Source organism: Triticum aestivum, chromosome 2D (genome assembly GCF_018294505.1).
Source record: "Triticum aestivum cultivar Chinese Spring chromosome 2D, IWGSC CS RefSeq v2.1, whole genome shotgun sequence".
NCBI classification, from domain to species: domain Eukaryota; kingdom Viridiplantae; phylum Streptophyta; class Magnoliopsida; order Poales; family Poaceae; genus Triticum; species Triticum aestivum.
The window spans coordinates 90,170,624-90,194,120 of NC_057799.1; the positions used below are offsets into that span (position 1 = coordinate 90,170,624).

Here is a 23,497-nt window from a genome sequence, read left to right on the forward strand (position 1 = left end):
CCTCCCTCCCCCCTCCCTCAAACCCTCAGCTTGCCCGCGAGCGCGAGGTCAGCTCTGAAACGGGAGGCGCGACTCGCCCCGTGCCGGAAAGATCGAACGCGCATCCTCCTCCGCCGTTCCCCACCCTCCCCGCCCATCCGTCGGCGGCGGCGTCCCCCTCCGGGCGGCGCAGATCTCCAAAACCCTAAGCCCTGGCGCGGTAGGGTTTGTGGCCCGCGCGTCCTCCGAGCGGGGCTGGGGCCGCCATGGCGCCCATCAATAGCTCCAACATGGAGATGCACTCGCAGAAGCTCTTCGAGCCCGACCTACGTACGCCCCCGCGTTCCCCTCCCCCCATGCCCTGGTTATCTGTTTTTTTTTCCCGTATATGTGCCGGCCGCCGCGTCAATTTTGCAGCCGTGCTTGCGGGACGCGCTCGCTATTTCGCCCGGGTGCGGTGGATCGTCTGTAGTTTACCCGCCCATTGTTTCTTCGCTACCTTTTTTGTTTGTCTGCAGTTAGACTGTCGCTCTTGCAGTCCTGTTTACCTTACTGAATCTCCGCATTCCCCTTCTGTTGTATTAAGTCTGTATCTTCTTTACACGGTGTGGATTAATTAGAGGTATATTGCTCCCCAATGTACAATTTTGTAGTGTCAGGTTTCCGCTGCCTGGAACCGAACCATGTTTTTTTAATTAATCTAGCATGTAGTTCTCCATCGTAGAATTTTGTCAAACGGCCTGCTCTCCAGTTTCCTGTCGAAATTCACCATAAAGGAGTAAAGGACACTTTTTGTTCAATCCCAAGTTGCAAATTTTGAAAGCCATAATACTTTCACTGGAGTTGGTGACTCTTTTGGCTCAATGGTCCGATGCCTAATCATCCGTTTGACTATTTTGCAGCTGTGCAAGTCCGGCTGCAGCTCGTGATGGAAGTTCGGGACAGCCTGGAGATGACACATACTCCGGATTACCTCAACTTCCTTCGTTGCTACTTCAGGGCCTTCTCAGCCATCCTGAGCACCTACACCTCACCACAGGCCACCGAAAATGCTGAGCACAAGCTGCGCAATGTGGTGATCGAGATCCTCAACCGGCTTCCGCACAGTGAGGTGCTGCGACCCTTTGTGCAGGATCTTCTCAAGCTCTCTCTCCGTGTGCTAACACAGGACAATGAGGACAATGCCCTTCTTGCCATTAGAATCGTATTTGACCTTCTCCGCAACTTCCGCCCTACTGTTGAGGCGGAGGTCCAGCCATTTCTTGATTTTGTTGTTGCAATATACCGCAACTTCAAATTTACCGTCAAGCATTTCTTCGATAACCCCAATGCCAGTGCCAATGTCGTTCCTCCCGTGTCCAATCAGCATTTGGACCCCACTGCCGATGGCCCAGGCATGTTGGCAGTGCCAAGTGGTGGACAACTCAATCCAAGCGCACAGTCTTTCAAGATAGTTACCGAGAGCCCTCTTGTGGTGATGTTCCTCTTTCAGTTGTATGCTAAGCTGGTGCAGACAAATATCCCGTTCTTATTGCCACTCATGGTGGAAGCAATTGCTGAGAACGGGCCAGACAAGGTGCCGCCTCACCTGAAGACGCCCTTTGTTGAGTTAAAGGGTGCACAAGTCAAGGTAGGGCTTAGTTCACTATACTTCTGTTGCCTTGCCTGCGGAGTTCTTAACTGATTGATGGTTTGTGCTGCAGACATTGTCGTTCCTGACGTACCTGCTAAAAAGCAACGCAGATTATATAAAGCCATACGAGAACAGTATATGCAGCAGTATTGTGAAATTGCTTGTTACATGCCCCGCAGACTCAGTCTCCATAAGAAAGGTTACTATGCTTTGCAAACTCCCTTAGTTAGGTGCTGCATCATGCATTATTTTAAAACACTTCCATTTATGTAATTCCAGGAGCTGCTAGTTGGGCTGAAGCAAGTTCTCAACACTGAATACAGGCGTGGGCTGTTTCCCTTGATTGACACACTTCTTGATGAAAGGTACATAAACCATTTCACTTCTTGAATGCTCACTACCATATTTTGTTCCATGATTTTTAAATGCGGAGGCAAGATGGTTTACCATGCGGTGTGCTAGCTAGCTATTGATCTGATGTCATAACTCATGACCACCTGTTTCTTTCGCTGTTTCTTTCGAAGTTACATTTAGAGGGCTGAATATTTCTAGATATAGTCCAAATAAACAAGGTCACATAAACTCCTTTTCATTGAAGACAAGGATAATTCAAAGCAGTTGGAAACTAAGGAATTATAAAAAATCATCCCTCTCCTTGATTTGGATTGGTTTGAACTCCTCAATTTTAGTTTGTAGACAATCGCTGTAAAACTGTAAGCAGAGCAATACCATATCCACTGAGCTGTCAATGAGGCACTACGTGTTACGCTGACCTTATCCTTCTTTTCTTACGGTTGCTGTGTTATAACTCAACTGGGTACATGGTGATCTTATGCCATTTATGCCCTGTTATGGATATTGGAGCACTTGATTGCTTGCTTTTTTGCGTGTCATGCTTTATTCTTAGTTTCAGACAAGTTTTAACTCTTGATTGCTTGTCTTCCAGGGTTTTGGTTGGCACAGGGCGAGTTTGTATCGAGACATTAAGGCCGCTTGCTTATACCCTTCTTGCAGAGTTGGTGCATTATGTTCGAGGAGACCTTTCCCTTCCGCTGGTTGATCTTATTCTTTAACTCTAGCATGTCAATCTTGTTATGTTAAAATATTTATTTATTTCACAAGATCACAAATTTGGCACTGCTCAGTCAGAGGGTATGTCCGGCTTATGTCCAAAACATGCGTTACCTACTTTTTGGGTATGGCCTAATTTTTGGTCATTGTTTGGATGCTTACCAATATTTTGACATGCCTTGCTCCTTTGCCTATTTTAGTTTATTTTTCTTGCTGACATTGGCCAAATCATGGGCATGAGAAACCATGGCCAAAATTTTGGCCAGGTAGAATTTGGTTTGGTAGACTTGGGCTTAAAATCAAACACACCCATAATTTCTGCAGTTCCATAGATTTTAGAGGGAGAACACTATCTTATTTGCTCATTGTAAACACCATCAATATAAAGGCTTAGGCAGCTAGTTGTTTGATTGATTAGGTGCTTTGTCAGATGTTTCTTTTGCTAGCTGTAACACTGATACTGTAATTTTCCTTATTCAGCAAAGATTATGCAAGTATCTACGAGAGCAGACTTTTGCTTTGTTCTACTATATTCATGACCGAGTTTTGGGGATGTTTATACTAAAGCAGTAACTTCACTTTTGTGCAGTTGTCACGGATCATCTATTTGTTCTCTCGGAATATGCATGATTCTTCGTTAACTCTCGTAATTCATACGACGTCTGCCCGCCTAATGCTTAATCTGGTATGCTTACTATTCTTCCTTTCTTTAGTACAAAAAATGACATTTACCAAGGATTTCAAATCATATTGGCTGCTGGAGGCAGGCGTCAGTGGGCTTAATCAGGCCAGCTGGACTTAGGTGGGTGTTTGGAAGGAGTGGAAAGGAGGGGATAAGAGGGGGATAGGGGAGGAAGCGAGTGAAGTCACTGCCACCGTCACATCCGTTCCACGATAGCAGATCTTTAAAAAAATCCTTGAACATAGACCTTTAACTTGAGCTCGATCTTGATCTCGATCATGGCTTTGCTGGCCTATGATGATGATGATGTCAGGATACGATGGTTGCCTGCCAACGATCATCTCTATCATCGAGTCTCCTCTCTACCTATGGTTCTGTGTTCTGTGGCGGTGGCCTGCTGGGAGGGAAAATGCATACGTAAAAAATCAAGAGCTATCCCTAACATCGCCAGATGGTCCAAGCAATCACTCCTGCTACATTTTTGTGTTATTGCTTTTCCCATTCCTTTTTCTTTTCTCTTCTCTTCTCCAAATATGCTTATCCTATATTATGTACCTTACATTTTACATTAGGTAACCTTGGATGCTATGTCTCCTAACTTCCTACCAAAATGGTATATTTATTAAATAAAGTACTTGGTATCATTTATTGTTTGTATTTGCACTGTCTAACTCTCGCCGAAGATGACCCTATGCACTTAGTTGTCCTGGTGCCCTGGGGTCGCCGTGATTTTCCAGAGTGCCGAGATAATTCTAGTGATTTGTACATTACTTTTGTTGTTGAGTTTTTCCTTCTGTAATTCAATATTCATTCATAACCATAAAGCTAAACAGTAGTTTTAGTGAAAATAGCGTTTGTAAACCGCTAATTTTTCTGGTACCACTCTAGGTCGAGCCCATATATGAAAAAGGTGTTGACCAGCAAAGCATGGATGAAGCACGAGTATTGTTGGTAAGAATTGTTTGTTCATAATGTACACATGAAAGATTACTTTTTCTTTAACAAATACTCCTGATTGGCCAATTACCAGGGGCGCATATTGGATGCATTTGTTGGGAAATTTAGGACACTGAAGCGCACGATTCCTCAGGTATATGGAAACTTCAGAATCTTTCTTCAATCCATTGGCACATTATACACACATGGCCACATTGGTTAGATATTGCAATAATTCAAACTGCAGAACTACAGTACACAGCTATAAAACATAGGCAATATTTTCTAATGCTTCTATGTTCCAAAACAATGTGGCAGTTCTGCTCAGCTGAATCCCTGCAGGGTCTGTATGGAATGTAGTACGAGCTAGCTGTGTGAATTTCTAATGCAAATGTGTGTAGGATTGCGTTGGTAGTCTTGGTCCCTCTAATTTTTTGGTATGCATTTGTTCCATCCCATATCAACTGTCGCTCAAACGAATGTATCTAGCACTGAAATATGGGACGGCGGTTGCATAAGTATACGACTATATACACAACAGAAGATTCATATTATCAGTGTTTTTCAGTCTTATTCTAGCAGAAATCTACTATCCATTCGGAATTTCCAAGGCCAAAGTGCAGGCCTTGGTGTGTTGCAGTAAAGTAGCTAGCATAAGATCTCCCCCAACTATCCTTATGCCTTCCCCTGCTAGTTACCGGCATGATATATTCTCCCTGCCGTCATTGCCTATCCACACGATACGTTTCTGTTTGGCGGCATGCTTTACTTTGCCTGTTAAATATCCACAAAAGCAGGTGATGAGGTAGGAAAAGCATGGGGAATAATGTTGTTAGTACTCCTAATTGTTAAGGCCCAATCATCAACTGTAGGGTTGACCTAAGGGTCTGCTCACTCTGGCTAAGAAGATAAGGTTTCTTTTAAGTGTCATGTAGCTTTGTGTGATTGGCTGGGTGCCCTGTCTCTTTTGTATATACATGTTTTACATATTTCCATCTTGTCCTGCAACAGAACATATCAGTTCTTAAGATTTCTAGTATGAACAACAATGAAAGGTAGCTATCATTTACTTCAATTTCAGCTTCTTTATACATGAGAACTGAAAATGTAATGGTAGATTCATGTTGTGCTTACTAATATGCGTATCTCATGATCTACTTTTGAGCCATAGTACATAAATTGGCTTTCAAGCACCCATTATTACTGCGTCATTTCCATTTAGTGTTTTATATTATGTTACCTTTCTCTTGTTCTCTGTAGTTGCTTGAAGAAGTTGAGGAAGGGAAGGAACGTCCAAATTTGAGAATGAAGCTCGAAGTCCCATTGCAGGTGTGTTTTATGTGATGCAGCTGAATCTGACCAAGCACCATGAAACATAATTAGGGATCCATGCCTAAATCTGATACAGCTGCTGCTTTTTTGTTGTTGTTTATTAAACCATTTTGACATCTATTGCAGACTGTGTTGAATTTGCAACCACCCTTGGAATATACGAAGGAGGTTAATGATTACAAAAGTCTGATAAGGACACTCGTAATGGGTATGCATTTTGATATACAGTATTCACACCATTCAAAGTTTTTAAGCGATGACATGCATCTTGTGGCTACACGTCTGAACTATGAATTTTCATATTGAACACACCAGGAATGAAGACAATAATTTGGAGTATAACCCATGCTCATTGGCCACGCCCACAGGTATTATGGACTCTCTGAATTGCTAAATACTCCCTCCGTCCCAAAATGTAAGAAGTGTCAAAAATGGTCTTACATTTTGGGACGGAGGGAGTAGTAAATTTGTCCGCTTGTCACTTTCTTTGTGCTCTAGTCCTTGAGTTCTTATATCCTATCATGTGTTGTGCAGCAACAGAATCAGCAATCTGCTAATTTGTCAGTTCAACCCTTCAGGGGACTGCGGGAGGATGAGGTACATCACTCTGTCCGAGCCTTTTCTCCTCTTGGTTTGATTCGAGTTTTTGTAATAAATCTTGACCATCTATTCTAGGTGCGGAAGACTTCAGGTGTTCTAAAATCTGGTGTTCACTGTTTAGCTCTATTTAAGGAGAAAGATGAGGAGAGGGACATACTGCAATGTTTTTCACAAATGCTAGCTATAATGGAAGCTCGTGATATCATGGATATGTTTTCCTTCTGCATGCCGGACCTCTTTGATTGCATGATAACCAACAACCAGCTTTTACACATATTTTCTTCCCTTCTGCAAGCTCCAAAGGTTCTTCGGCCCTTCACAGATGTATTGATTAATTTCCTTGTTAGCTCGAAGCTTGATGCTCTGAAACAACCAGATTCACCTGCAGCAAAGCTTGTCTTGCAACTCTTTCGCTTCTTGTTTATTGCTGCCGCAAAGGCTCCAGAAAGCTGCGAACGCACTCTTCAGCCACATGTGCCAGTAATAATGGAAGTTTGCATGAAGAGTGCCACTGAAGTTGAGAAACCTCTTGGTTACATGCACCTTCTCCGTAGCATGTTCCGTGCATTGAACAGTGCTAAATTTGATTCGTTGATGCGTGATCTTATTCCATCTCTTCAACCTTGCCTCAATTTGTTACTCTCGATGCTTGACGGGCCAACAACTGCAGATATGCGGGACTTGATTCTGGAGCTTTGCCTGATATTACCTGCCCGTTTGAGTTCGTTGCTACCTCACATTCCTCGTTTGATGAAACCTCTTGTTCTTGCTCTGAAAGGGAATGATGATCTTGTGAGCTTAGCTCTTTGTACACTTGAATTTTGGATTGATAGCCTAAATCCTGATTTTCTGGAACCTAGCATGGCCAGTTTAATGTCTGAGGTCATTCTTGCTTTATGGTCTCACTTAAGGCCCCTTCCCTACAAATGGGGTACAAAGTCCTTGGAACTTTTAGGTAAGCTAGGCGGTCGAAACAGGCGATTTCTGAAGGAGCCCCTAGCACTTGAATGCAAAGAAAATCCGGAACATGGACTTCGTTTAGTTCTGACTTTTGAGCCTGCAACACCATTTTTAGTTCCTCTGGACAGATGCATACATTTTGCTGTTGGTGCTGTTATGCAAGGTAATGGTATGGAAGCTTTCTACAGGAAACAGGCTCTTCAGTTTATTCGAGTATGCTTGAACTCTTTGTTAAATTTGAGGGAAAATGTACCTGCGGAGGGTGTGAGCTCTGGCGTTCTTGGGCATCTGCTCATTTCTTCATTAGATCCCTCAAGGCGTCGCAACGATGCTTCAGATATGAAGGTTGGTATACTATTTAAGACTCCCCTCAAGACATCCTGTGTATACTATTGAGCACTAGCATTAAATATTGTTATGTACTCCCCCCTTTCTCCTTTTGATGTCCTTTAGAATGCATGAGTCTACATCTTAAAATTCTGACCCTAAGATGCACACAAGTATTTGGATCTACCATATGCCAATATTGTTGTGACATGTGTCATAAATGATACCCTCAGTTCATTATATTAAGGACTGGATCAGTATCGAGCACAAGTTAAAGAGAATGGGTTGAAGTGTTGTTTAATCAGACCTTTTTTCTCTTACGGAATATGATATCCTTATTTGTACATTCCCCATGGTTACCTGTTACCAAAGTTGCTAAAATGTATAGTCAGGTTTATTTTGACTTGGTGTTCATTTGGAGTTACTTGATATATCTTTGCAGATGATTGTTTGTTTGTGGAACTAACAGTTGGCTTTTATTTACCTGGTAACCTCTTTGTAAATGAAAGCCAATGTGGTACTACTCCCTCTATCCCATATTAATTGTCCCTCAAATGGTTGTATCTAGAAGTATTTCAATGCTAGATACATCCGTTTGAGCGACAATTAATATGGGAAGGAGGGACTACTAAACTAAAAGCCACTATTAATAATTATCATTTTGAATTAGTAATTTCTACTAAACTAACCATCTTCAGTCTTTGGATTATACTGGGCCTTTATCATTGCCAAGTTGGCACACGTGATTTTTGGGTTGCATGCAATATCTGCACTTCTGATTGTAGCTAACTGCAACTAGGTGTTTAATCAGGTGTCGTCACACTTGCAATTCTATGCATATAGATCTTTTAGATTCTTATTTGCAGATCTGTTGATCAGTTAGCCCTTAAGTTTTAGTGATCCATGTCCAAAGCAAAATGATTTCATAGATTAGTGGTAATTGATTCTGGACTTGGAACCATAGTTTTTTTCTTGGCCTCTGTGTTCTAGCAATCTTATTGTTTCGTACTGATGCTTCCCTTTATTTTATCTGTATTTAGGGAGATTTAGGTGTCAAGACAAAGACACAATTATTGGCAGAAAAATCTGTTTTCAAGGTTTTGCTTGTAGCTATCATCGCCGCTAAAGCTGATACCAGTCTTCAAGATGAGAAGGATGACTTTGTTGTTGATATATGCCGGCATTTTGCTATACTTTTCCATGTTGATTCGTCATCCTCCAATCAATCTGGATTTGGGCAGCCTATTGGTTCGTCCCTGTCATCTAGCATCACCATGGGGTCTAGACCAAGAAGCACCACATCATCTAATCTCCGGGAGTTGGACCCTTTAATATTTTTGGATGCATTAGTTGAAGTTCTATCTAGTGAAAACCGTCAACATGCAAAAGCTGCTCTATTTGCTTTGAATACTTTTGCTGAGACACTAATCTTTCTCGCACGGATGAAACACACTGGTGTGCTAAGAGGAGGCCCAAGCACTCCTATGCTCGTTTCTAGTCCATCTTTGAATCCAGTATATTCTCCTCCCCCGAGTGTGCGGGTTGCCGTGTTTGAGGAACTATTGCCCCGTTTATTGCACTGTTGTTATGGTAGCACGTGGCAAGCTCAGATGGGTGGTGTAATAGGCCTTGGAGCATTGGTTGGTAAAGTGTCTGTGGAAACCCTATGTATCTTTCAGGTCAGAGTTGTACGTGGACTTATATATGTTCTTAAGAGGCTTCCAGTGCATGCAAACAAAGAGCAGGAGGAGACAAACCATGTCCTAACACAAGTGTTACGGGTAGTAAACAACGCAGATGAAGCAAACAGTGAACCCCGCAGACAAAGTTTCCAGGGAGTTGTTGAGTTTCTTGCTTTCGAGCTGTTTAACCCCAATGCTTCAATTGTTGTGAGAAAGAATGTGCAGGCATGCTTATCACTGCTTGCAAGTAGGACTGGCAGTGAAGTCTCTGAATTGCTTGAGCCTTTGTATCTACCATTGCTTCAACCTCTGATTTCACGACCTCTGCGTTCAAAGAACGTTGAGCAACAGGTTTCCTTGGATTCCTAACCTTTTACTCACCCAGACTAAACTTTTGACAATATCAGTTGATAGATTTCTTTTCTTTTCTTTTTGTCACAGGTGGGTACTGTTACAGCCCTGAACTTCTGTCTAGCACTAAGACCACCTCTTCTGAAGTTGTCGCCTGAGCTCGTCAATTTTTTGCAAGAAGCACTGCAAATTGCGGAGGCTGATGAAACAGTATGGGTCACCAAGCTGATGAATGCCAAAATAGTCATGACATGGAATAAACTAAGAACTGCATGCATTGAACTGCTCTGTACTGCGATGGCTTGGGGAGATCTGAAAGCTCCAATTCACAGTGAATTGCGGGCAAAGATCATCTCAATGTTTTTCAAGTCTCTGACATGTAGGACAACTGAAATTGTCAATGTTGCCAAGGAGGGACTTCGTCAGGTAATGTTTATCTGCACTTATGTTTTGTTATATTGACACTTTGCGATGGAAATTAGAATATTTGCTAATTGTTACCCTTTTGTTTGTTAATCTCTGCTTTACTAATAACTATTTCAACATAAAAAAAATGTTTTCCATGTGTTATGTTCTCACTTGTAATTGCATTTACAGGTTGTTCAGCAACAGAGGATGCCAAAAGATCTTTTACAGAGTAGCTTAAGGCCCATCTTAGTTAACTTAGCACAGACAAGGAGTCTCACCATGCCGTTACTCCAAGGATTGGCCCGTCTGCTTGAATTACTGTCAAATTGGTTCAATGTAACTTTGGGTGCAAAGTTATTGGATCACTTGAAAAAATGGCTGGAGCCAGAGAAGCTTGCCCAGAGTCAAAAATCTTGGAAAACTGGAGATGAACCAAAAATAGCTGCAGGTGACATATTTTGCTATTCATCATGTATTCTATTTCTCTCAAATAGGATATTGTGTGTGGGAAGGGATTACATGCCACTCTACATTTATAAACCAAGACTTCACTAACTTTGTTAGTTGTGACATATTTTACATGAACCTACTTAGACATAGATGATTATAATCTTCATTGGGAAATATATGATTCATTTAAAAATAGTGATCCAATGTGAAGCCATCCTTGTATTGTCTGGCAAAATCATGTTGTCCTCATTTCTAACTTTCTTTTGCTTGGTAGTTGTATATGGTCTTACGTAATGTTTTTTCTTTGCTTGGGCAGCTATGATTGAGCTTTTTCACCTTCTCCCCGCGGCAGCGAGCAAGTTCTTGGATGACCTTGTCACCTTGGTAATAGATTTGGAGAGCGCACTTCCTGAAGACCAATTTTATAGTGAAATCAACAGCCCTTACCGTGCTCCACTCTCCAAGTTTTTGAACCGCTATGCTGTGGAGGCTGTGGACTATTTTCTTGCTCGGTTAAGTCATCAGAAGTATTTCAGAAGGTAGACACTTTACCAGATCATGCGTTTATCGATGATGTATGAATAGTACTACTTTGTGCAATAATGGGAAGCTTCAAAAGCACAGTTTAGTACTGAATGCAGTTTGTGGTTATATGCTACTCCCTCCGTCCCATAATATAAGATGTTTTTTGACACTACACTAGAGTCAAAAAGCGTCTTACATTATGGGACGGAGGGAGTACTACTCTACCAAACTTGGGTAGATTATAGTTAACTTAAAGGACTTTTAGCTGGCTTAATCCAGAAGCGATTTTTTGGGTTATTATGGATTCATTTTTACACGTGTTTTCAAAACTGTACTTTACCACTGTACCTTCATAATCCAGAGGGAATTACTTTAGGCATTCTGCAAGTGCAATGCACATTTTTTGCAACATATCTCTGAAATTAGACACCGACCAGGTGATTGAAATAATAGGTTGGTAAAAAATAGCATCCCCAGAATCATTCTTCCATTAGATTGTCGTTATCTGCTGACATCTTATTTTCCCCTTCAAAGTTATATTGTGAGATATACATATGTGAACAGCCTTTGGTCCTGTGGCTTTATCCTCTTTGAAATGCACCTCTTGCTCCTATGATTAACATAGGGGTAATTATATTATCACGTCCAAAAATTGATTAATTCTTCCTTTTTGAAAATACAGGTTTATGTACATAATCTGCTCTGATACTGGGGAATTACGGGATGAACTTGCGAAGTCACCTCAAAAGATACTTGCTAGTGCCTTTTCACAGTTTAACTCTCAGACTGAAGCAGGTGCTGCTCAACTACCATCTTCGGGACCTGGTAATCAGTTGTTGTCCTCGGTAAAGGATGAAGGAGCTGGAGCCACAACCAATAGTTTTACTGTCCAATCTTCATCAAACATGGTTATTGGTTCAGATAGTTATTTCAATGGATTAGAACTTATCTCGACCCTTGTGAAATTGATGCCCGAGTGGCTCCGTGACAACAGGGATGTCTTCGACACATTGTTGCTTGCTTGGAAATCACCTGCAAGAATTGCTCGCCTGCAGAATGAGCAGGAATTAAGTTTACCCCAGGTAGGTGTTTTCTCTTTCCACTTACTCCTGATGCTTTTATACACTGGTCATGTACAACATCTTTGATATTTTGACCGCTGCCTTTCCTGTTTTAACCTTTCTTAATTTTCTGTTTTGTGCATTACTTATATTTCATTTCCTGCATTTTGCTTTGCTTGTGTCAGCTTTCTGTGTATCAGACCATATTTGGCTATCAAGTTGGACTCTTTTTTCGATTTTTTTTTTGTTTTCAGATGTTCGTTACTTCAGTTTTGGCCTCTCTTTTTGCAACATCAATTTATGGCACAAGAAAAAAAATCTGTCGGACTCTAAAGGTTTTAATAACGCTTCAAACTTCTGGCAATTTTTGTGCTCCACAGATCCTTCTGAAATTCTACTTTAGTACCCTACCAGTGGCGCAGTTTGACAATCCTAACTTCCTAAGCAATTAGTACTATCACATGGATATTTTTTTCTGGTTTCTGCATTATCTGAATACTCTGCTGCACTGCAGAAATCCATTTTGGCTCTAGGGAGCACATGCTCCTGCGTGCCAAAAATGGATTTTACAAATGTCATTTTTTTTTTGAAAAAAAAGATGTGTTCATTGTCGCGCCCAAATGGTACGTGCAAATTTCCAGGGGAAAAACTTTAGCATTTTGACCTGTGAAAGAAAAAACAAGTTGAACGCCAAATGTTACACGTATTTTTGTTTTTTTCACCGACGAAGCACTGCTATCCCATATGGCATGAAAATTGTCAAGCACACTTGCTACACTAATATGAACATCTACAAAAAAATTCAGAATTTTTGAAATTTATTTACTATTTATTTTGATTTTACTGTTCATTAGGGAGCATATGCTCCCCAGAGCCAAAAAATCGCGCACTGAGCTTATTCACTCCGATGCACATACTTCCTCTTGCACTGAGTGCTTATTCACTCCTATGCACATACTTGCTCATAATTGAAGTTTGGTACTTGAGTTCCTGTTGCAAGACAAAATTTACTCTTTTGCAACTTATTAATGCTGTGGTAAATATTGTGAGTTACTTTGATCCCTTAGCATATTGCAGATTTCCACATTCTATCCAGATCTTGTTTTTTTTTAATATATTTGCTTTCTGACCAGGTGATGGAAAGCAAACGGCTCATAAAATGCTTCCTGAATTACTTAAGGCACGATCGTACTGAAGTTAGTGCACTCTTTGATATGCTATCAATATTCTTGTACCGAAGCCGAATAGATTATAGCTTTCTGAAGGAATTTTATGTCATAGAGGTAACCCCATTTCTTGTTTCTAATTCGTGCAAGTTGTTCGCTTGTATTTTCTGAGTGCTTACCATTTCTTACACATTTACATGTTGCATTTAGGTTGCTGAAGGATATGCTCCAAATTTGAAGAAAACTATTCTGACTCACTTTCTGAACATATTCCAACTAAAACAGTATGGGCAAGATCATTTGGTTGTTGCTATGCAGATACTCATTCTTCCAATGCTAGCTCATTCTTTCCAAAACGGACAAAGTTGGGAAGTTGTTGATCCTTCTATAGTTAAAATTATTGTTGACAAGCTTCTTGATCCTCCGGAAGAGGTGAACTATAGTCCACTCCTTAATACATGCCTGGTCTTTTTCTCTTCATGAGGGTAATGGGATTTTTTTTCATGTGTCTAGGTCAGTGCTGAATATGACGAGCCTTTAAGAATAGAACTCCTTCAGCTTGCCACATTACTTCTGAAGTATCTTCAGAATGACCTTGTTCACCATCGAAAGGAACTCATAAAGTTTGGCTGGAACCATCTTAAACGTGAAGACAATTCCAGCAAACAGTGGGCCTTTGTGAACGTGTGCCATTTCTTAGAGGCATATCAAGCCCCTGAAAAGATAATTCTACAGGTAGGTTAACATAAATTTCTCCTGTAACAACTGTGCATTGTTACCAGCTTATCCAGCAAGCCAGTCTGACCTGTTATATTGCCCAGGTTTTTATTGCTCTATTACGGACATGCCAACCAGAAAATAAGTTGCTAGTGAAGCAAGCTCTTGATATCCTTATGCCTGCTCTGCCTAGAAGACTCCCTCCTGGGGATACTCGCATGCCAATATGGATCAGATACACGAAGAAAATCCTTGTGGAGGAAGGCCATTCTATTCCCAACATGATTCACATATTCCAGCTAATTGTTCGCCATGCAGAACTGTTCTATAGTTGCAGAGCACATTTTGTTCCCCAGATGGTTAACTCTCTTAGCCGTCTTGGATTACCATACAACACAACTGCTGAAAACCGACGTCTTGCAATCGAACTTGCTGGATTGGTAGTGGCGTGGGAGAGACAGAGGCAGAGTGAAATGAAAGTTGTGCAGGAAAGTGAGAGCCAGAATCAGATTGTTGATATGCTTAGCCCTACTGTTATTGGTGGTGATCCAAAACGCTCTTCAGATGTTCCCATGTTTGCTGATGATCTGAGTAAGAGGGTAAAGGTTGAGCCAGGCTTACAACCTCTTCCTGTGATGTCACCTGGTGGGGCATCCATACCTAATATTGAAACACCAGGATCTTCTGGGCAACCGGATGAGGAATATAAACCCAATGCTGCAATGGAAGAGATGATTATTACTTTCCTTATAAGGGTAATTATCTTTTTTAGTTTTACGCCTTTTGTTTTAAATAACACACTGCATCAGTAGATTGTGTGCGTTAAAATAATATTTTTCTTTCAAAATACATGCATGTTTCTAAGGTATACCTCTTGTTTTGTGGTGTTGTATACTTGCGGCGTATATCACAACTTGATAACCTGTGCTTTCTCCCCTTAAGGGGAGCTGTGGATTAGCTGGCTCATTGCTCTTTTGTCATATAGCACTCTCCTAAACAATCAGCATGTCCACGTCGCATTTTATATTTGGTTTGAAGTAGTGGATACTCATATAAATTCATTGATTTGGAGAATAGGTGTCACTGGTAATTGAACCCAAGGAAAAAGAATCTAGTTCAATGTACAAGCAAGCTCTTGATTTGCTGACACAAGCTTTGGAAGTCTGGCCCAATGCCAATGTTAAATTCAATTATCTCGAGAAGCTGCTTGGGAATCTGACACCCTCCCAGTCAAAGGACCCTGCAACGGCGCTTGCACAGGGTCTTGATGTTATGAACAAAGTCCTGGAAAAACAACCCCGCCTCTTCATTCGGAATAACATCAATCATATTTCTCAAGTAAGTTACTCCAGAATTATGTCTCCTCTCTTGACAAGGTCTTCCTTAGATTCCTATTTTTGAGGGGGTCTACACAGATGTTTCTAATCTTTGATATGTTCTGTGAACTCTTGTGCTTAGATACTGGAACCTTGCTTCAATAACAAAATGCTGGATGCTGGAAAGTCCCTTTGTTCCTTGCTAAAGATGGTATTCAGCGCTTTTCCACTTGAAGCGGCTACGACACCGCAGGATATAAAAATGTTGTATCAAAGGGTTCAAGATCTCATTCAGAAGCATCTTGCTGCTGTGACAACTCCACAGATAACACTCGAAGCTAGCAATGCTAACTCTATAATAAGCTTTGCACTGTTCGTCCTCAATGCACTTGCAGAAGTACAAAAGAATTTCATTGATCCATTTATTGTGCTGCTTCTTCGTGTCCTGCAACGTCTTGCACGGGATATGGGATCTTCTGCTGGCAACCATGCCCGACAAGTATGTTGACTTAATTTTGTTATGTTTTTTAACTTACCTTAATGCACTAATACGCTAACATATTTTGGTGCAAGCAATCTGCATTTTTGATCTCTTATCCTTGGATCTCACTTATCTTTTACTTGTATGGCTGTAGCAAACCTTATTATTGATTAATTATATTTGGTGAACTGAATAAACAGTGACATCAAGATAACTTATCCAGGGTGAAACACAGGTCACTTTAAATTAGTTGTCCAGCAAACTTTGTCGCATCGTGTACCCATGTACTACCTCCGTCCGGGTTTATTGCCCCCCTTAGTATTTTGTGCCCAATTTTGACCGTAGATTTGACTAACAGAAACAAAATATACGTTGTATGTCACAAAGCGCACGTTGTATGTCACAAAGCGCACGTTGTATGTCACAAAGTTTGACCCAAAAATACAAGGGGGAGTAAGAAACCCAGGCGGAGCTTAGTACATGATTGACTAGTTGTCACTCTACCCTTAAATGTCAACGCTATAGTCCGTTTCAGTCTCAGCTTCCACTTTGTCCCTTAGTTTTCTTTTGGTTATTTTTTTCCTATGACCTACAACTTTTTACGTCAGAATTAGAATTAGGATTACCCATTTAATGACCAAACCTGCTATTTGTTATTATTGTTTAACTATGTTGTATGGTTCCTATTCCATGCACAATTTTTCTGATAAGACTCAGTGAACACTTGCTTGATTCACCTTGGCAATTGACATTGCAATACTTTTAGGGACAGAGGCCTGAAATGGATTCAGCAGTTAGCTCGCGCCCTACTGTGGATTCTACTGTCATATGCAACATGAAGACTGTCCTAAAGCTCATAAGTGAGAGGGTGATGGGCTCTTCTGAGTACAGACGAAATATGGGACAAATACTTCAAACACTTCTTTCAGAGAGAGGCACTGATTCCAGTGTTCTTCTATGCATACTAGACATGATAAAAGCTTGGATTGAGGATGACTACAGACTTGTTTCATCAGCTGGCTCTGTTAGTTCTCTTAACCCAAAAGATATAGTAACTTATCTTCAGAAGTTATCAGTGGTTGACAGGAAAAGTTTCTCCTCATCCGCACAAGAAGAATGGGATGCAAAGTATCTGCAGCTTCTTTATTCACTTTGTGGTGATTCTACCAAGTAAGAACATCTCTATGCAGCAAGTTTTTATTAGTAGTTTTTGGTTTCTATTTGATATTTATTTGTTTGTGCAGATATCCATTGGCTTCCAGGCAAGAGTATTTTCATAAGGTTGAGAGACAATACATGCTTGGATTTAGGGCTAAAGATCCAGAAATGAGGAAGCGGTTCTTCAGGCTTTACCATGACTACGTGGGAAAGACGTTATTTGCTAGATTGCAATTTATAATACAGACTCAGGACTGGGAAGCAGTGAGTGATGTTTTCTGGTTGAAGCAAGGCTTGGATCTCATTTTAGCTATATTAGTTGAAAATGAACCAATTTCTCTTGCCTCAAATTCTGCTCGACTTACCCCGCTTACGATAGTGGGTCCAGTTCCAGATCGCATTATCATGCCACAGCAGGTTCCTGACGCTCATGAAAGCTTGGATGGCACTTCCCTGTCATTTGATTCTCTTACGACGAGGCATTCTCAGTTCTTAAATGAAGCAAGCAAGCTTGTGGTAAATACCATTCTAAACTTTCATAGAGGCAGGCTAATCTGGATGGGGCTATATTTTTATTTAACCCTTTTGCCAGTTTCGCTTGCAAGAAATCTTTGTCTTGAATGTAATCCATGTTAAGAACTAATTCCTTTGTTATCTGTAATTTATGCAGGTGGCAGATGTCATGGCTCCATTGAAAGAACTTGCTTTTGCTGATCCCAATGTTGCGTATCATTTGTGGGTTCTTGTCTTCCCAATTGTTTGGGTTACTTTACAGAAAGATGAACAAGTTGCGCTAGCCAAGCCAATAATTGCACTTCTCTCAAAAGACTACCATAAGAGGCAGCAGGGATGCAGGCCTAATGTAGCCCAAGCACTTCTTGAAGGTCTTCATTTGAGCCACCCTCAACCACGCATGCCGAGCGAGCTTATCAAATATATTGGAAAAACTTGCAATGCCTGGCACACTTCAATCGCATTACTTGAGAGTCACATGCTGCTTATGAATGAGGCTAAATGCTCCGAGTCACTGGCCGAGTTATACAGGCTTCTGAATGAAGATGACATGAGGTATGGATTATGGAAGAGAAGATCAATCACTGCAGAAACTAGAGCTGGGCTATCACTTGTCCAGCATGGATATTGGCAGCAGGCGCAAACCCTCTTTTACCAGGCAATGATCAAAGCAACTCAGGGCACATACAATAATACTGTCCCAAAAGCTGAAATGTGTCTGTGGGAAGAACAGTGGTTGTCTTGTGCAACTCAGTTAGGCCAGTGGGAAGTATTGGCTGATTTTGGAAAAGGTGTGGAGAATTATGAGATTCTTTTGGATTGCCTCTGGAAGGCACCTGACTGGACATATATGAAGGAGCATGTAATTCCGAAAGCTCAAGTAGAAGAGACACCAAAGTTACGTCTGATTCAAGCATTTTTCACTCTTCATGACAAAGGTACTAATGGTGTTGGAGAAGCTGAGAACCTCGTTAGCAAAGGTGTTGAACTCGCACTAGAACAGTGGTGGCAGTTGCCTGAGATGTCTGTGCAGTCCCGAATGCCTCTGCTGCAGCAGTTTCAGCAGTTGGTTGAAGTGAAAGAATCCTCTAAAATACTTCTTGACATTGCAAATGGGAATAAACCAGCTTCGGGGAACTCCGGTGCCAGTTCAAATCACCAGAATTCATTTGCTGATCTCAAGGATATCCTTGAGACATGGAGACTTAGGACTCCTAATGATTGGGACAATACGACTATTTGGTATGACCTGCTCCAATGGAGGAATGAAATGTACAATTCGGTAATAGATGCGTTCAAGGATTTTGGCCAAACAAATCCTCAACTTCATCATCTTGGTTACCGAGACAAGGCTTGGAATGTGAACAAGCTTGCTCACATCACTCGCAAGCATGGTCTTCCTGATGTTTGTGTTACTATACTTGATAAGATGTATGGGCATGCTACAATGGAAGTCCAGGTGACTGTCTCTACCATTAAAAATTTGTATTACTGCACACTCATCCAATGTCTATTTTACTAGTTTGCGTTCTGATCTGCTTGCAGGAAGCATTTGTGAAGATATGCGAACAAGCTAAGGCATACTTAGATATGAAAGGCGAACTAGTCAGTGGTCTTAACTTGATCAATAATACCAATTTGGAATTTTTCCCTGTGAAAAATAAAGCAGAAATATTTCGTCTGAAAGGCGACTTCATGTTGAAAATGAATGACTGCGAGAATGCAAATGTTGCGTATTCAAATGCAATCACCCTTTTTAAGCATTTGCCAAAAGGGTGGATTAGCTGGGGAAATTATTGTGACATGGTATGGCTATGATCCTCTTTGTTAACAATGCCCGTCCAGATTTATTGAGTAATTATGATTGTTTGCCTTTATGCAGATTTTCAAAGAAACACAAGAAGAGGTTTGGCTTGAGTATGCCGCAAGTTGTTTTTTCCAAGGCGTTAAATATGGAGTTTCGAACTCAAGGAGCCATCTAGCTCGAATTCTCTATCTTCTCAGCTTTGATACGCAAAATGAACCAGTCGGAAGGGCTTTAGATAAATATCTTGAGCAGCTGCCCCATTGGGTTTGGCTTTCTTGGATCCCCCAATTGTTGCTATCATTACAGAGAAATGAAGCTCAACACTGCAAATTGGTTTTGCTGAAGATAGCTCAAGTTTATCCACAGGTAAAATCAATGCTTTAACTTTCTTGTTATTGAACTTCTTGGACTAAAAAAATGCATATTCTTGCCTCTGGATGACATCTGAAAGTTGTTCATGCAGGCCTTGTATTATTGGCTTCGTACATACTTGATGGAGCGGCGTGATGTTGCTACTAAAACTGAAATGGGAAGAAATATGTTGGCTCAGCAGCGTATGCAACAAGCCATGTTGGCAAACAATACTGCAAATAACAGCAGTGCGGGTGGTAATTTGACTTCTGACAACCAGGTTCATCAGGCCGCCCAGTCAGGTGGTGCTACAGGTTCTCATGAGGGGGGCAACCTCCAAGGACAAGAGGTGGACAGATCTACGGTTGAAGGTGGTACAAGTACCAGTCATGATCAAGGTCAACAGAGCTCAACAGGTGCAGAGGGTTCACAAAATGCACTAAGACGTAACAATGGACTTGGTTGGGTCACTTCCGCAGCAAGTGCCTTTGATGCTGCAAAGGATATCATGGAAGCTCTTAGGAGCAAGCATACCAATCTAGCCAACGAACTAGAGGTAAGAACTAATGTACATATCTCAAAAGCGTGGTAGAGGTGATATATTATTTCTAAACCACCAACTGCTCTATAATTGTAGAGTAAATAGTTTTAGGCTGTTTGCACATTTTTAAGGAAATTTGTTAAACAATGGCACCCTTTAAAATCGGCAGAAAGCTGTGATGCTTATGTACAATATAGTTCGTCTATAATGAAGGTTTATAATATAATGTTATTTCATGCTTGTTTCAGCTTTTACTGTCTGAAATTGGATCAAGATTTGTTACTCTTCCTGAGGAAAGACTTCTTGCTGTGGTTAATGCACTGCTTCATCGCTGCTACAAGTATCCAACTGCAACCACAGGCGAGGTTCCGCAATCTCTCAAGAAGGAGCTTTCTGGTGTGTGCAGGGCTTGCTTTTCACAAGATGCTGTTAACAAACATGTTGATTTTGTCAAGGAGTACAAGCAAGATTTTGAGCGTGACCTTGACCCAGATAGTGCTACTACATTTCCATCAACCCTTGCTGAACTTACTGAGAGATTGAAGCACTGGAAGAATATTCTGCAGAGTAATGTTGAGGACAGATTTCCTGCTGTATTAAAGCTAGAGGAAGAAAGTAAAGTACTTAGGGATTTTCATGTTGTTGACGTAGAACTCCCGGGGCAGTATTTTACAGATCAGGTCGGTCCTTATTCTTTTGAACTATTTCACTCATGATCGGTGTCAGATGAAGATAATGCTCCACATTCTTTTGAAAGTTTTATGCTACCCACCAGTTCTTGACTGTGTACTACTCGCCACACTGGTTATTGTTTGTATTATCTCACTTTGCATTTCTTTTGCAGGAGGTTGCACCTGACCACACTGTCAAGTTGGACAGAGTTGGACCTGATATACCAATTGTCCGGAGACATGGTAGTAGCTTTCGGCGCCTGACACTTATTGGTTCTGATGGTTCACAGCGCCATTTTATTGTTCAGACATCATTGACTCCGAATGCTCGGAGTGATGAAAGAATGCTGCAGCTTTTCCGTGTGCTAAACAAAATGTTTGACAAACACAAGGAGTCTAGACGTCGCCATCTTGCTATCCATACCCCGATAATTATTCCTGTTTGGTCTCAGGTGAACTAACCCCCTGGTTCTGCCCTATTCTTTACCTGATAATAGTCTGTTATCCTGAACTTTTAGGTTCAAGGTAGTATGTAATGAACATGTCTTGACATTGCAATTTTTATTATTCAGGTTCGGATGGTAGAGGATGATTTGATGTACAGCACTTTCCTTGAGGTTTATGAAATCAACTGTGCACGGCATAACAGAGAAGCTGATTCACCTATAACAATTTTTAAAGAGCAGCTAAATCAAGCCATCTCAGGGCAGGTTTCTCCTGAACAAGTGGTGGAACTGCGTTTGCAAGCATACAATGAAATTACTAAAAGTATTGTAAATGATAATATCTTCTCCCAGTACATGCACAAGATTCTGCCAACTGGCAACCACCTTTGGACTTTCAAGAAACAGTTTGCAATCCAAGTGGCTCTGTCCTGCTTCATGTCATACATGTTGCAGATTGGTGGCAGGGCTCCTAATAAAATTCTGTTTGCGAAAAATACCGGGAAGATCTTCCAGACTGACTTCCATCCAGGTATTCTTCTTGATGATCATTAATCCTTCTTTTTGAGGGTCAATAATCAATCTATGTAAATATGGCATGTGGAACTTGATGATCACTCACATTTGATTTTTTTTTTTGCAGCTTATGATCCAAATGGATTGATCGAGTTCAGTGAGCTAGTTCCATTTAGGCTGACACGCAACATGCAAGCTTTCTTCTCAAATTTTGGCGTTGAAGGTCTCATCGTTTCTGCCATGTGTTCTGCTGCCCAGTCTGTGGTTTCACCTAAAGTGAGTATTTCCACCCAGCATAGGTGATTCTTGTAGGATATATTCTCTAAGACTAAGATAGGATCTTATCTTGGTACCGATTCTGCTTGAAGATTCATTATAGGGTGCATCTATTTAGTTTTATTGCATGCGCCACATGTTGAAATTGCTGCTATTATGATTTTCAGCAAACCCAACACATATGGCATCATTTGGCTATGTTTTTCCGCGACGAGCTGTTATCTTGGTCATGGAGAAGGCCGCTTGGCATTCCGTCTGTTCCAGTTGCCGCTGGAATGATCAATCCATTGGATTTCCAGCAAAAGGTTATACACAATGTGGATCACGTCATCAACCGTATCAAATCCATATCACCACATTATCTTGCTGATGAGGTATGCAGTTTCTTGAAGATGATGTTTGCGTGGCGCTTGATCTTTTGCAGATAGCATTTAAGTTGTGCGATCTCTGACCATTCTCTTGATTTTTCAGGAGGAGAGCACAACAGAACCGCCCCAGTCTGTCCAAAGAGGCGTTACAGAACTGGTGGAATCGGCGCTATCTTCGAGGAACCTGTGCATGATGGATCCGACGTGGCACCCGTGGTTCTGAGGGATGCGAATCACATTTTGTAGACTAATGAGCAAGTAGTGTCTCCCTAGTTAATATCTCCTGTGAATATAACCTTATGTAGCAGAACGGGTCCGCTAGCTTGTATCGTGTTCGTGTAGATAAAGTAGGAAGCTGGGGTTGCAGCTCTGTTTTCCTGCCGGTATTGACATAGTCTGATTTTGTTGGTTTAGCTGGGCAGCATGAATGAACCAACGGTAACATGTCCAATTTCGAAACCGAGACATGACTCCTAGAGAATGAGATTCAAGAAATAATTGTTGTGACTTTCGTCATAATTGTGGCAGACGAATCCTGTCTCTTGGATGTTGCACCATGTATTTTCTTTCTTGAAGACTGCCTTTAAAAACTTGCGCTGTGCTCCCTTCGCCCGCGTTTGATCCTTTCGTTTTGAGAGAAAGTTTGACCATTCATACATGTAACATATAAAATATAACTATATGTCACAAAGGTGGATGGCTTGCACGCGGTGTCCCGGCTGGGCGGTTCATGATGGGTGGAGGTTGCACCCGGGGTCACCGTCATTGGGCGGGGTCTGTACGCCCAGTAGCGCCCTGTTGCATGCTGCTCCGCGTGTGATCCGCCTATCGGCGTATAATCTGTACTAGATGACCCTGGGCCGCCTTATATTGCCCCCCCCCCCCCCCTTCTTCACGCCTGCCTCTTGCACGTTGCCGTGCTCCACGCCAAGGCGCCTTTGACCAGCCCCGGTCGTCGGTCACGCCACCAGCGTGGCACCGGCCTGACGCGCCACATTGTAAAGCGTCACACCTATTAGAATATCTGAATTGCTTGTAATGGCCAGAACCGTCATCTCAGTACATCCACGTTCCAGCTCAGATGTTCTTATGTAAGGATGAAACGCCTAAGTGGTGGGCGTCTGCTTATGAATATGAATACGTCAACCAATATGGTGTGTCCAGTCCATGACGCCT

The 23,497-nt window shown here is 41.5% G+C and overlaps 1 protein-coding gene across 1 annotated transcript; it reads left to right on the top strand.

Annotated features, from left to right (window-relative positions):
- Positions 1-22,832, top strand: LOC123051855 (transcription-associated protein 1). Its single transcript, XM_044474843.1, has 36 exons — positions 1-309; positions 882-1,609; positions 1,683-1,811; positions 1,892-1,977; positions 2,559-2,667; positions 3,273-3,368; positions 4,254-4,316; positions 4,396-4,455; positions 5,562-5,630; positions 5,760-5,841; positions 5,949-6,001; positions 6,168-6,230; positions 6,309-7,538; positions 8,561-9,553; positions 9,644-9,979; positions 10,151-10,409; positions 10,728-10,950; positions 11,619-12,018; positions 13,131-13,280; positions 13,374-13,595; positions 13,677-13,898; positions 13,985-14,635; positions 14,958-15,218; positions 15,339-15,695; positions 16,444-16,847; positions 16,922-17,351; positions 17,506-18,807; positions 18,894-19,154; positions 19,231-19,521; positions 19,619-20,062; positions 20,296-20,727; positions 20,892-21,170; positions 21,291-21,693; positions 21,805-21,953; positions 22,121-22,327; positions 22,425-22,832. Exons 1-36 carry the CDS (start codon positions 246-248, stop codon positions 22,542-22,544), a joined length of 11,628 nt encoding a protein of 3,875 aa, XP_044330778.1. The 5' UTR covers positions 1-245; the 3' UTR covers positions 22,545-22,832.
- The last annotated feature ends 665 nt before the right edge of the window (positions 22,833-23,497 follow it).